Source organism: Phoenix dactylifera, chromosome 17, assembly GCF_051530095.1.
Source record: "Phoenix dactylifera cultivar Ajwa chromosome 17, Ajwa_hap1_PhDact_Kaust_v1.1, whole genome shotgun sequence".
Classification (NCBI taxonomy): Eukaryota; Viridiplantae; Streptophyta; class Magnoliopsida; order Arecales; family Arecaceae; genus Phoenix; species Phoenix dactylifera.
Window position 1 is genome coordinate 17574423 of NC_143206.1, and position 14422 is coordinate 17588844.

General features: G+C 35.8%; 1 protein-coding gene across 1 annotated transcript; it reads right to left on the bottom strand.

The window, feature by feature from the left end:
* Positions 1–1200: 1200 nt before the first annotated feature.
* Positions 1201–12847, bottom strand: LOC103706666 (alpha-taxilin-like protein). Its single transcript, XM_039133036.3, has 11 exons — positions 12281–12847; positions 10716–10792; positions 9887–9995; positions 9259–9326; positions 9085–9162; positions 6937–7001; positions 4745–4811; positions 4477–4659; positions 3690–3746; positions 3449–3544; positions 1201–1606 (listed from the first exon to the last, which is right to left on the bottom strand). The coding sequence occupies exons 1-11, from the start codon at positions 12657–12659 to the stop codon at positions 1436–1438; spliced, it is 1350 nt and encodes a 449-aa protein (XP_038988964.2). The 5' UTR covers positions 12660–12847; the 3' UTR covers positions 1201–1435.
* Between the last annotated feature and the right edge of the window lie 1575 nt (positions 12848–14422).

Genomic DNA, 14422 nt, shown 5'->3' on the forward strand with positions numbered 1-14422 from the left:
CATCCACTCAAGGAGGAGACAGTCGCAAGGCACTATGGATCTGAGCTTGATCTTGATGAATTATCAGAAAAAAGCCATGTGCTAAGGAATAAGCAATCTAGATCTCTCAAGCAAGTAGATGTCTTTACAATTTTCTGTTCCAGGGAACTAACATTAAGAGTTTTGTCACTTGAGCCGACCTTTCCATGGTCCAAGCCAGATTATGCAACCACAACTAATGCACCCGCCAAAAAGAACCGTATTGATTTGGATTCTTTTGATGATGGGCTACCAGAGCTATTATAGCTCCATATATAGATATAGAAATTCTCATTCAAAGCATCAATGTTAAAAAATTATATCTACTGTATTAGACAAGTAGAATTCAAAATCAGCAAATAATATACCGATATTTCCGATCTCCATGATGTGATGGGCAAAGAAGGAAGAACAAAACCTGATCAGGAAAGATAGAGGTTGGTCGAGAAAGATGCTTATCGTCGGATGCCAGTTAGGAAGAAAGTTTGTTATTGGTTGCTCATCGAAAAGGGATGCTCGTTGGAAAGTGATGCTTGTGCTAGAGTGGTAAAGTAGAAAAAAACTCCTAGCCACTTAATATCGAAGAGAAGAAGACTTTTGAATATATAGTAATAGTTCTAAGAGTCAGAAAAGTAAAAAAAGAGCTTTATTTTTTTTATAGAGATAATTTGACTTTTTCCAATAAATAAACAGTTTCATCTATGCTATTAATTTAAATGAGTATAAGTATAGATTTTTACAAAATATTGGATGTAATGTAATAAAGATAAATCTTATGAAAGTTTTTGTAAAGTTATTGCCATCATTTGCAAATTTTCTGGCATAGCATTTAAATCCTATTAAAAGTTAACGATTTAACTAACATTCTGCTAAATTATGGATTGAAATATTGAATAAAAATAAATATTAAAAAGTTAAGTATAGATTTTTCATCCTATTGGATGTAAGTATAATTTATCTCTAATCTCAGGATGGATTTTGTAATTTACTTTTCAAGAATTAATAAACCAATAGCCGGTCTAAAAGAACAGCTCTTGATCAAGGAATGGTCAAGCCGACAAGGTACCCTTCAAAATAACAAGTTTCTGACAGGATAAGGAGAGAAAACACCAGAAATAATTTAAAAGAAACAACTAGAGATAACAGTAGCCGAGTTAAGCTTTGCATCTGTCAACAGCGATATAAAAAAATTCATGCAGATTTCACTCTATGGATGAAGCTGTCACAAAAAATCCATTTTCTCATTTTTCACACTGAGATATCTTCCCCGTAATATGATTGGTTTACAAAACAATCTCAATACATAATGAGATTTGAGAGCTCCTAGAATACCGTCTTTGCTCCATAGCCTTATATTCTGACACTGAAAATCTAAAATTTCAGGCAAGCTTTTGCTAGTGACAACTGGGAGAATCCATTAGCTTTGGGAATCTTCATTTGATGAAGCTCCTTTGACTTGCATAATAACTGGATCTGTGCTGCTGCCAGCTAAATTTTGTTTCCTTTCTGCCTGTAGTGATCGACACAAAGATTCAAGCTTTTCTTTCTGATTCTTCACTTTTTCTAGCTGTTTCTTCATAAGTTCACGCTTGAAGATGAGAAAGAAGAGTAGAATTAGTAGGATTGTCCTTTGTCAAAAGGGAGGGGAAAAATAACTGCATGCAACAGTCTTAGAACCTTTGAAAACAAACAAAATGTTAGGGCCAAACTATAAGACAAATTTCATGGTTTTCTTTAGCAGGGCAAACACACTTGATGTTAAAATGGATTTAAGAGATTTAAAAATAAAATAAGTTCTACTTGCAACTTTCAACTTCATACTCAACTCCTTGTGTTTTGGCAACAAAACCCACTCTCATGAAAATTCTCAACTTCGAATCATATGATTTTCTAACTGAAAATGGCTGTTGTAAAGAAAAAAGAAAACAAAGGCAGCCATCACATCTACACTTTGTTCATGAAGGGCAACCCAAAATAGATGAAGCATGAGCTATCCCCTATGAATACATTTGGACTAGTAGGTTTTATTTTTACACCAGGATTTTCAGTGAGTTCTATCACATCGCTCATATTCACATTCCGTGTTAGTGTTAGAGAGAGTTAATATGTTCCTTACCAACATAAGCTTCCATATTTGATCTAGAAAAGTAACTGTTCCCATAATCTAATAAAAAGATTTGTAAGATTTGCCTAATGTCGAATCATGTATCACCCCCCTTTAAATTGGGTTCTCCACCGGTAGAAACAGGCATCAAGATTCAAGCATATATTTTTGATGTTTCACTCCTTTATTCTTCACAAATTCAAACATTAAGAAAAAAGTTTCAAGATAAACATCTTCTGAATGAATAGGTTAGCTACAGATACATGCGAGAAAATATTAGATAAGAGGGCACAAATACTTGACAATTAGACTCCGAGAAGCAATAAAGGAAGTTGCATGGGTATTTTGGCAGGATATCATACATTCAAATTGGCCGTAAATATATGAGATAAAGCTTGTACCTTGTAATTTTCCCCTAAGTACATATTATTTTTCTAGAGCATGACCAAATTTCATCATTGAGTTACCCATTATTTTTACCGCTTCTTGATGGATACTTACTTCAGATATCAATATTAGCTTCCATATTGTATCTGTGGTGTGACTAGCTAAAAGGGTCCCATATAAATCTAAGCCCATCTGTAAGCAAAATTATGAATAGAATCCAGGTATCTGTGGAGGGAAGACAAACAGATTATTAAGTATAAAAAAAAAAAACTTAAAAACATAGGTATCTGGATGTACATCCAAGGAAGGTGGGATCTATCTTAGTACCATAAAAAGAAGTGGAAAACCATCTGCATTGTACTTCAACTGAGCAGGAAGTCAGAAAATGCATGAACAAATGAAGCATTGCAATTTAAAATGTAGAGGTAGATGAAGCATAATTTTCGGGGTGGAGTAGGTGGGAAGATGCTCATTCTGACAGATCATGTATTTTTTGGAAATGATGGGAATATGACATTTCTGAAGTCATTCTTAAAGGGCTATGGATGGTTTCTGTGCCAGTTATACCAGCCGGCATAACAAAACAAAACTATTGATGGTAAAAAAGAGAACACTTGCCATTGAATGACTTAGAGACCTGAAGTTTAGGTAGTTCTTTACGAAAAAGACAATCTTTCACCTTTTTTTTTGTTTACAAATTTACTTTGATACTGGTAGCATACTACCAGCAACAATAGTCAATGTAAGAAGATGACAAAACCAACAATATTTCATGTCTAATTGACTTGGGAACCAGCAAAAAAAATGGACCAAAGTTTTTCTGCATAGCAAATACCTATTATCATTGGATTCTCAGTGGCATAGTGACTAGTGACATCTGGAGGGTTTAAAAAACCCCAAAAAACTAGCAATTGATTTTAACATGGATGCTCAGCTTACCTCCTCAACAAGCTTCACAAGGGCAATATCTGACTTCTCACACTTGCTTTTTAAAAAATCATTCTCCTTCTTGAGTTCCTTTATCAACTTTGCCATCTGATTATATGAAGTGCCAAAGAAACAATTTTAGTTAATATATATGAGAGGAAAAGAGAGAAGATATACATAAAATTATATCTTCAAAAAGTTTGGGTCTATTACTTCATATAAATATGAAATCCCAACTCAAAGGCAAAAATACCTTTTCCATCTCCTGCTTAAATGCTTCGAAGACCTCGTTGCTTTTTGACAAAGCTTCCTGAAGAGACAGTATACATTTAAAAATTAGTTTTATTCCTGCTTTATCCATGCAAAAAGAAGACAAATTATCTGGCAAGCATAAGAATAATGATGCAGCTGGTGGTTTTAGATTCTAAACATTTGGTTGCTTGATGGAAATGGTACAAATTCCAAGATAAGGATAATCAGGCTGGAAGGTGCACTTATAAGTTACATCCTTCTTTTTAATGAAGGGGATCAGGCTTTAGCCTAATCTTTCTCAAAAAGAAAAAGAGGTTACATCCTTCAACCAGTGTGCTTAGAGTTTCCTCCTCCCAGTTAATCAATTAATGCAGAACAAGTGTGAGCCAGATGTGCTCATGCTTACATCAATTATTCAGTAAGTGGTGCTTATTTGATGCTCATGACCTTAGACAGTGACTGACTGCCTTTTTGCCGATTCATCAAACTTTACGAATACAAAAATTTGAATTTTCAGCTAGAAATTGGGCAACATAAAAATTCCACGCCCATATGACAGTGCTATAGAAATAAGAATACCAAATGGATGTGCCTAATAACTAGGAATTAAGGATGACTTCTAACCTACACAATGCAATAATAGGGTACTGCAGAGCTAGAAAAGATGGTGTTTTCATGTAAAAATTGTGAATAAGGAGAAGGTTCAAAATTCTTATGGAACCATAGACCTCGCACTTGGCTTGTCTGAAGAACCTTTAGATTGACAAACTTAGATATGAAAAAAGTACCTGAAATTGCTGAAATTTTTCTCCATCAGCTGCAAGCTGTAAACGCAAACTCTTCTCGGTGGCCATAAGTTGCGCAACTTGTTCAGCATACAATTGCATGTGGGTTTGTTCTTGAGTAGACTTCTCTTGCTGTTTTTGAATTTTCAGATCAGCAAGCTGAAGTTCCAGTGTTTTCTGTTTCAACTGTGTATGAATTTTTTAAACAGGAAAACTAGTCAGCCTTATAATCAACATGTTAAAAATTGGTGAGAATTATAGAAGATCTTACTTTCTGGGCGAACTGTTGTTCAGAGAGAGCATATTGGTCAGCAAGATGTTTTAACTTATTTCTCAGCCTACAAGAATCTCAAAAAACTTAGTGCGGTCCAGAAGGAAACATGAGAAATATAATGAAAGCCTAAATGAACGAAATATAGGGGGGAAAAAGATATTAAAATGTCTAAAAAATGAATAAACAAAGGGAAAAAATTCCAAAGTAGCAAACACCATGGAGATTAAAAAGTCACATGAAATATACTATCATGACAGGTGCATAATCTGTTCAAAAAAGAAAGATGTTTGCTGCTGGGAAAAGAATATTCCATATTCATTATGACTGAACTAGATATGAAACTGTCAAATATATAGCATTGAGTAAAGATAGAAGAGTGATTAAAGAAAGAAAAACAGAGAATACAACTCCAAATATTGTCTGCGTAGCAAAAAATGTTAGGAGGTTTGATGTCCCAGAAAAGTTGAGTTTTCTTCAATTTGAGATTGGAAAATAATGATAAATGCAAATTCTTTTTTTCAAAAACGAAAAATCAGCATGTCTTCCACTACGAGTCTTGGCTAATGTTAATCATGAAATGATTACAATCTACAAACCAAAACCACAGATCATGACTCTCGAGATGACTGAGGACAAGTTAGAAGGAATCTCCAAAATCATCAATTATTTTGACACAGACGTCACATCATTGAGCAAAACTGTACATCACATCAATAAAAACACGTCAAATTATAATTTTAATAATAGGCTTTGGTCCGAGGTCCTTCATAATGACATCAAATTTGGTAATTCTCAGACCATTCTTTTAATAGATGTTCAAAAGGCTATGTGGTTCCACCCATCAAATTGACCAATTTTCTGGTACTTTTGATCCAGGAGAATCCTCAGACTTGACGTGGACCACTTTGACCACTATGAGCGGGGTTGGACAAAGTTCAAGAGCGAGATTTGCCAATCGGGAAGCCAAGTCGCCGCCAAACTTCCGGAGGCCATAACTTGGTCATACGATACTCGATTAAAATAATCTTTTTTCTTGAAATAGAGTATCTTTTTGAGATCTACAACTAAGAGGTTGAATTGGGATGAAATTCCACCGTTACACCCCGAAATAGACCGGTCAAACCGAAAGTTTTCTTTTCGGATAAGACTTTGATCGGGCGTAGCTCTCTATCTGATAAGAATCTGGCAGAGTGACTAAAGGCAAAGTTGATGTAGAAGTCGAGATCTATCTCTCCGAGTCTTTTAGTTTTTTTCTACTAGAAATGTTTATTTTAGAAAAAAGAATATTATTAGGATTAGAAAAAGAAATCCGACCCAAATTGTATTAGGCGGACCTCACATTATAAATAGAGGCTATGCACCTCTTTTTTTAAGAATTAATAAAAGAAAAGGAGACTTTAAATCCTACTTTTAAGATTTCTTATAGTTTTTTTTGGGAGATTTAAGTTGAGCGGGTTGAAAAAAATCTTTCTTCTCCATAATTGGATCAAGTTGATATCAGAGCTTCGGTCTTCTATATCTGTGGGAGCCTCTGTTCATAGTTCATACGTGTGAGCAATAGAAGCAATTAAAAGAAGGGTTATCCGTTCTTCAAGCACATCGAAGGACAAAGACGAGTATGGCTACTAACTCTTCCTCAATGGGTGATGATGAGACGAAGGAATGTCTCATACAACTAGAAAAGAAGATTGTCCAACTCATCATGATCATCTCGAGATTGGCGATACCTTCAGCACAAGCACCAGCAACTCTTGTTGCGAAGTTATCTCCTATGGCTCGAGATGAAGAAATACCATCCAGCGAAGAGGATGAGAATGAGCGACTTACGGGTATGAAAAATCTCTCTTCAACCTTTTAAAGTTGAGGCTCGAATCTAGATCCCTGTATATGATGGGGTTGTTAATATGGAAAAGCTAGATAACTGGCTAGACCGGTTAGAGACATATTTTCTCCCTAATTAGATCAACTTTGTATATTGTATACGGTAAAACTTCTATTAATGATCAACAAGTATTATCCACTTCATAGTGGTGACTAATAAATCTACTGAAAAAATTCATGCTTAGCCAAAACAAGATGATAAAGAGTACTCTCCAAAAGTGTTAATTTAAAATGTAATTATGAAAACATATTTTTGCTGTTAAGTATTCAATCTAAACATATTTTATCCTTCATAAATAACATCTTACATCTCATTCTCCTTGAGTTGAGAAAGGCACTCATCTTTCTGCTCCTCGAGCTTAATGCTTACATCCTATAACACAATGCAGAGATCACTATTGAAATATTAGTTGCTAGAAACCAGAGAAACAATAAGAAAAGAACAATACAAATGCAAAGCAAATAATATGAAAAACTTGGAAATGGGTCAAAGGCATATGGCAAGGCAAACAATCAACATGAAGTTGATGAGGTTCTAATCAAAACATGGAGTTACCTAGTGAATTTTATGTATGCTTTTCCTCAAGTAATCTTGCAATAAACAAAGGAAGACATACCATTTATCGACCAGTATCATCTATGTTGTTCTCCATTAAACAACAAATTGCCAGTGATGTTGCTGAAGTGAAGCAGGTAATTTAGCAGAATATCGATCTACTAGTAAAAATGATGTCAAATAATAACCCAACAAGAGCTCAAAATGGATCTAATAAAACCAAAACTTGTACCACCCTCCCATGGCCCGCCCACCTCGAGGGAGGGAGAGAGAGAGCAATCAACAACAATAACAAAGTAGAAAGTAAAAGATGACAAAAACTTGATTACATGAAAAATACTTAGAATACACTTCCTTAACATTCTGGAAGCTGAAATTATCCGAGCAGACCGAACATTCAAGTATCATGGAGAGAAAATTCTGTCCCCTGTAACAAGCACTGAAATGAAAATACCCGAAAATTCTACTTGTTAATGTTCCTTTCTTTTGTTTTTCTTTTTTTATTGGTGTCTACATATATACTAGTGCTAATGAGGAAATCTAGGTTGCTTTCCTTTTCTCTTAAAGTGTACAATGGCAGATCTCAGTATAAATACATTTACTAAAAGGTATGCTCATGGTTTCCTTCCACAATGCACAAGACTTGCATAAATGGCCTTGCTGGCCTTTATCACAATGTCCCTATCCTCAAACACTCAAAATTTTAATAACAATCTTAACCCTTTTTTCTTCATTATTCTGCCTAGTATCTTGCATTTGCACAAAATATTTTTCCATAGGTACATGCACAAGATACTTTGCCACCATGGAAGACATTGGAAGTTATCGATCAATAAAAAATACAGAAAGTTAGGCCCCCAATTCTGCTGAAATTTAGGTGACTAGAAAAGAAGATTGAGCAATAACCTTCATGAGAAATTAGTAACCTATAATTAGACTTTGCTCGCAATTTAAGGCTAATATAGGGTGGACAAAGAATATAACATTCACAATGAAGCTGCTTTCATACATATCATTTTGACTCTTGGAGTCTGAAAGAAACTGATTGTTTTTTATATGACTTAAATTCCATTATATTTGTGTGTGTGGTGGTTTTCAATAGGATGCTGATCCATGACCTTCAGAAGGATGCTTGCACCTAGCAGTTGATTTTGTGTGAAAATGTGGTTGAGTTTGTTTACAATGTGCACATGGGGTGTCATTGCATAGAGAAATAGGAACTGATTCAGAAGGCACCTCTTTTTCCAGGAACCTCTCTTGGGATCTTGACTTGGCAGAGACCCAAGAAGCCATATTCAAAACTATAGAAGAGGTCCCAACAGTCTAATATTGAAGGAAAGGCTAGATCTACACAAGGGATGTTCGAAAGAGTTTTGCTGTCAGTAACAAGCTATAGGGCCAATATCTTGATTCAGGGTCTTGGAGGTCACTTATACACATTCAAGGATAATCAGTTTTTGGATGCAGAACTTTTTCCTTCATATAGTCCTCCATCTTCTCTCTGCTTCTGCTTTACAAATGAGATCCTCTTTTTTCCTTTACAATTTTGCTGTTCTTCTTTGATCTACATACGACCTAGTCATAGGGTAACTTATTGAAATGTTACATCTCGTTGATACAAACCATTTAATAAAAAAGAAAAGAAGAGAAAAGAAACAAAACACATAGCTGTTTTGCTACTTTACATCAATAACCCCATATTGGTTAAATATTGTTTGTAAATACAGTAGCAATGTGCTTTTGCTGTATTTTGGTATCCCATAAGTCACCATTTGAATATCAAAATTTTCATTACAGAGTTTGTCTTGTGTAGCTGATATTATTATTTTATTGTTCATGCAACCTGTATTTTTTTAATGAGATAAGCATAAACTATGACGATTGTATAGTATGAGCATACCTTGATTGCATCATTAAATTTTGTAGACAAGTCTAGTCTCATATTCTGTCCCTCAGTTGATACTCTTCGGCATTCATCCTGCAAAAAAAGTAAAGCAAGTATACACATAGGTGAAAAGCATATTAGAAAATATGCCATTATGATCTGATTGTATCTTTGAATTGCAGAATGTACCATAAGCATCTTATTCTGACGCTGCAGCTCTCTACAAAGTGACTCAAGCCTTTCTCGAACAGCAACAGCTTCAAGATGCGAGTAAATTGAACACAAAAAATCAGGTGTAACATAATTAGAATAAAAATGTGTTGGCAGGAGATAGAGGGCTTTGCTACTTATTCAATGAGCTTTTCTACTTAAAATAACTAAATGCAGGGAGTGAAAAAACATCAGAGAACAGGCCGATAAATATGGGACCAAGAAGGAATTTAAATCTGGCATTCTTTATGATTCCAACTTTCACAGAGCACCAATACAGTCATATTCCAGGATCGGGAATTCTGACTAACTGTGGTCACTACTGAAATGATATCTTCAAGCCCACTAAGACATTCAAAAAGAACTCTCTTTTTTTGCAAAAATAAAATTAACCAGAAAGGGTCATACATGATGATTTAACAAACATTTAAATGAGGAGCACAAAAAAGGTTATTGTCACAAGTGTGATTTATATTTCGTGAAAGATGGGTGGCACCATCAAACGGACAGAAGATGAATTATGATCATATTAAATGTTTCTAGTTCAGGCTCAGTTACATTGCATGTCATATCTCAAAAGTTAATAAAGTAATATTTTAACACTTGCCTGCATCTCTTTCTGCTATAACTTTCTGATAATTCAAAGTAAACTCTAACAGCTCTTTTTCCGACTTTATGCCACGCTTTCCAGCTTTACGTTTTGTTTCAGTATTTTCCTGAAAAGACCATGAGGTACAAACTGATGTCACTCTGCAATTCAAGCGCTGAAAGTGCTTAAAAAGAAACAAGTTAAGATATCAAAAGCAAATAGCCGATTTTCTATGTCATGAACCCACAATTTGCAAAAATCAAAGGACTTGTTGCTTTAACACAACAAACTGATTCATGTAATTCTTATGTCCTCCTGGGGAGGAAAAAAATTTAGGAGAGAAATAAGGTAGTACATAATGATATTAGCCTATAATTCAAATGTTGAAATAGACCAAAAAACTCCTGGAAGAAAACAAGGAAGCCAAAATACCTAGGCAACACAGAGAGAAGGCATAGGCAACAACCAGCTCACTGAAACAAGGTGGCAAGGGAAATAGAGCCCTTCCCAAAAAAAGGAAAAAAAGGAAAAGGAAAAAGAAAATATATTATAGCAAAATCAAGCTAATACAAATATACAATTGCTACAGCCAGTATTGCAAGCATATTGCATTTTATCACCATTGTAAACATCATTAAAAGAGTCATTCAAGTGTCATAAAACCACTGCTAAACCAGACCTACAGATGATGAATCATTAAATTGTCTATGCTATCAACCACAAATTTAGAAAGAAACATGGTAAAGATAAGTTGGTGCATGACAATCTCCAACTAATTTTTATTCCTCAGCATTGCAGAATTGATTTAAGCATAACACATCAAGAGAAGTACAACACTAGTGAATACCTTTTGATGTTTTAAACTATCAGCATATTCTATGGAGCATCTTTCCTTCGAATTGGTGGTGTGTAACTCCAAGCACCCTTCAGCATTTGCAAAAACCATGGAAAAGAAAACACAAGAATCAATATAGCTGACGGTTCAACGTAAGTTTCTGTGAAATTAAAATCATTAGCTAAGATTCATTGGCTTCTTCAACACTTAAAGGCTAGAAACATAGAGCAGCACATTCCCCTAGGTAGTACTCAAAAAAAGAAACTCCACATACTTACTTCATTAGCAAACACCAATGCCACTTAATATACAAGTCTTTAGTTTTCTTTTCTTTTTTTTTTCTTTTTTGACCAAGAATTACAATTATTTCTATGAGTCATTTTTTTTGGCTAAAACTGATGCCTCTATGAAGTACCTTCTTAAAGCAGCTTGTTTAAAATTTGCTCAAACATCCATGATCTTTCATATTTATAAATGTCTTCATAAAACATCTATTTATGCAACCGAAAAAGTATTATAAAGGAGTTTTCCAATTGGCCATTGTGGACACATTTAAATTTTCCCATTACGTGTGTTCCCAATTTCAGTTAATGTTTTCTCTCTTTTTTTTGAATTCGAATTTACTAGCACTTTCTCACAGCATATAAATATAGCGTCAGCTAACCTTGTTGAAGATGATATCAATAGAATAATATTTTGATGTTAATCTGCATGTTATCTTAGTCAGTGTCTTACTTGAATGAGGGCCGATATCTATTATTCTAATATGAGACAACCAATATTTATCAGAATCAAACAATGATGAAAAGCACGAACTACCATGCAGATTAGTCATTCAATCCATGCAGCTGTTCTTTCCTTAGTTCTCTTTTCTTTTTCTTTTCTCTTCTCCGTACATATCCTGCATATCCTCATTCAAAACAGATAGCACCTCTAACTTTTCTTATCATTTTTCTGTATCATCTAAATGGATCCAGCTTGCTAAGATCCTTTATCTTTAGGCCGCCACCAAATCCCTCACTAAAACATTTATAGAATAATTCTCCGAACTCCCTACAAACTTCCACCACTTTCTCAAAATATTGACATTAGCCACAATCTCTTGAAATTATCACCTCTCTCTTCCTAGGTTTGTTTTCTCAAAAAAGAAAAATAAAAAAAATAAATAAGATAAAGTAAAACATAAAAATCAGTATTCCTATGTCCATTAAGTCACTTGACCTTAGCTTTTCCTTAGGAACTCATTGTTTTCCTAGTAAATCCCTTCGACAAGGAGGGGTTCGCAAATACAAATCATTAAATCAGATAATCCCAAAATCAGGAGGGGAGACAAAAAGGAAATGGGTCTCATTTTGAGAGAACTTCTTAGGTATAGCAAGCTTTCTAGAACGAATCTCAGTGTCCGTTTGTTCTCCGACAGAAGTAATCATGAGTTAACGTAATTTACATACTTCGTTTCAAGAAAATGATAAAAAGACTGGTCTTAGAACCCTAGAAAGATAAAAATGATGACCTGCTTCTTTCTTCCAGTCACTTGGCTACTCAAGAAAAAACAGATGCAGGTTAAAATTTAAAACCTTCTTCAGAAGACTGACAGTCCCCTCGACTTTCTTCTGCAGACGATGCTACCGAGATCTCGTTCATCTCCTTCGATTTCTCCGAGGGATCATTGCCTGGTTCGTGCATCGAGGTCCTATCTTCCACTCCCATGTCTTTCTGCGACGAGGAATCAGTGGAAGTTGTCAACCTTCCCAACCCATCCGCTACGCTGTCGAGATTTACGGTCTTGGCCGCGCCGCAGAGCGACGATCCGTCTCCCGGCTCGCCGGAGGGACCAAGATCGAGCAACGCGTCCATGTAATCGGGCGGCGCCGCCGGGGCCTCGGCGGAGCTCTCGACGAAGCCGTCTGGCAACGAGTCCGCTTCCGGGAGTCGGTTCGCGGGAGGGCTCTCCATGTCCGCGAGCGGCGGATGAGAAATCTCTGGTGGTGGGGAGAACGACGGATTTGGGGATATGGCAGAGACGGGAGAATGGAAGGGTTTCGGAGGTTAAAGAGGCCGCACCGGTGAGATCCACTTTATATCAAGTCGGCGTTCTTTACGAAGATATTGCCGACTCCGGATAAGAACGGAGATGGGCGTGTGAGTGTGCGTGTGGCCGCGCGCATTACATATACCTATTTTTATTTATATTTTCTTTTATATAAAATAATATTTTAAAATTCATTTTTTTCTCAAAATTCCCTTCAAAAATGATTATATGGTTCAAAAAAAATATTAATTTATTTAATACAAAGTGTAATAGAAAATAATGCAATTATTTTCTAATATTATTCATTATTTATTATAATACCGGTATAATGACCATTATTCCAATGATTATTCTAATGTTAAAATTTTGAGAAGTTAATTTTTGAGAAAAATAATGGCCATTATAATCATTATAACAACTATTAATTATTTTTGTGAGAGTTCGTCGTAGTGAGATAATGTTCAAAATCTCAAAAAGAAAAAAGTAAGACTTCCAAATTTCCTAGTCTATGCTTAAGATATCGCGTGTTTCAATACAAGTCAACCTCTAAATATTTACTAAACAAAATATATTTGCTAGCAATGATTCATGAGCATTATCTACTAGGAACTCATCTAGTACCTTATTATGCTATTGTTGATTAGATGCGATGGAATTGAGAATAGTCATCCTATATGCATAATAATTGATTATTCGATTATCATTAAATGATGCAATTTTTTTGTCAGTGGCTAAACATAAAATTAATTATAATAAATAAAATATATAACGCATAAGTAATCATCATCATTGTCATCATCTTATATCTCTCTGATTCACCTCTTTTTTCCTCTTGTTTTGTTGGTGATTTCAAGCACAACCAAATTGGTTGCCCATTTTCACATGGTAATCAAGTTATTAATTGCATAACCAGTTAAAATAAAACAAAATTCATTGCAAGACATCTAAAGCTCCATACATGGATGTAGACCATGTCCAATTGCTAGGTCTAGATTCTTGTGTAAGATCGGCAATAAAAGTTTAAAGAATACTTTACGAACATTGTCACAAGATGCATGATATTTCATCTTCAATGCCAAAATTGTTTTATTAATGCCCTTCTAGTGCGTATTGATGGTTCTACTGCAACTGCCGTTTTGGAACATGACAGCACAACATAAAGGTTAAAGGATAGTTGGAACTGCAATTTTTGTATATTTTGAGCAAATGAGCATGCAACGAATAAAACACGCAGCAGCGGGGCTCCGGGTGTGCGACCTCTTAGCACCAGGAAGGGCGGAGTGGGACGTGGACAGACTCCATCAGTTGTTCGGGGCACATCTAGCCGAGAGGATCCTTTCTCTTCCAGTACCAGGATGCGAGGGCCCATATGTCAGGGTTTGGAGCACTTCATGCAGGGCCAGTGTTAGGCTGGGTGATCTGGCCCGGGTGATTCAGCGTGAGCATGAGAGTGGATGGGACGGTGCCTGGATTTGGAGGTCTAGGCTCCATCCGAGAGCAGCACTTTTTCTATGGAAGGTGATGTGGGACCGCCTTCCGACGAGAGCTGTGCTGAGCCGACGTGGTTTGGGGATCCCTGCAGAGTATGGGGCCTGCGGTGCGGATGAGTCAGTTGACCATGTACTATTTGGATGTTTTTGGGCGAGGCTGACATGGCAGTGGACGGGTATCCCAGAGGAGGTTTGGC

Coding starts and splice junctions, on each gene's coding strand:
- LOC103706666 (XM_039133036.3), bottom strand. CDS start 12,659: ATGGAGAGCCCTCCCGCGAACCGACTCCCGGAAGCGGACTCGTTGCCA. Junction 4,660..4,744: donor AACAACAGTTCGCCCAGAAA/GTAAGATCTTCT, acceptor ATTCATACACAG/TTGAAACAGAAAACACTGGA. Junction 3,545..3,689: donor TTAAGCAGGAGATGGAAAAG/GTATTTTTGCCT, acceptor TCATATAATCAG/ATGGCAAAGTTGATAAAGGA.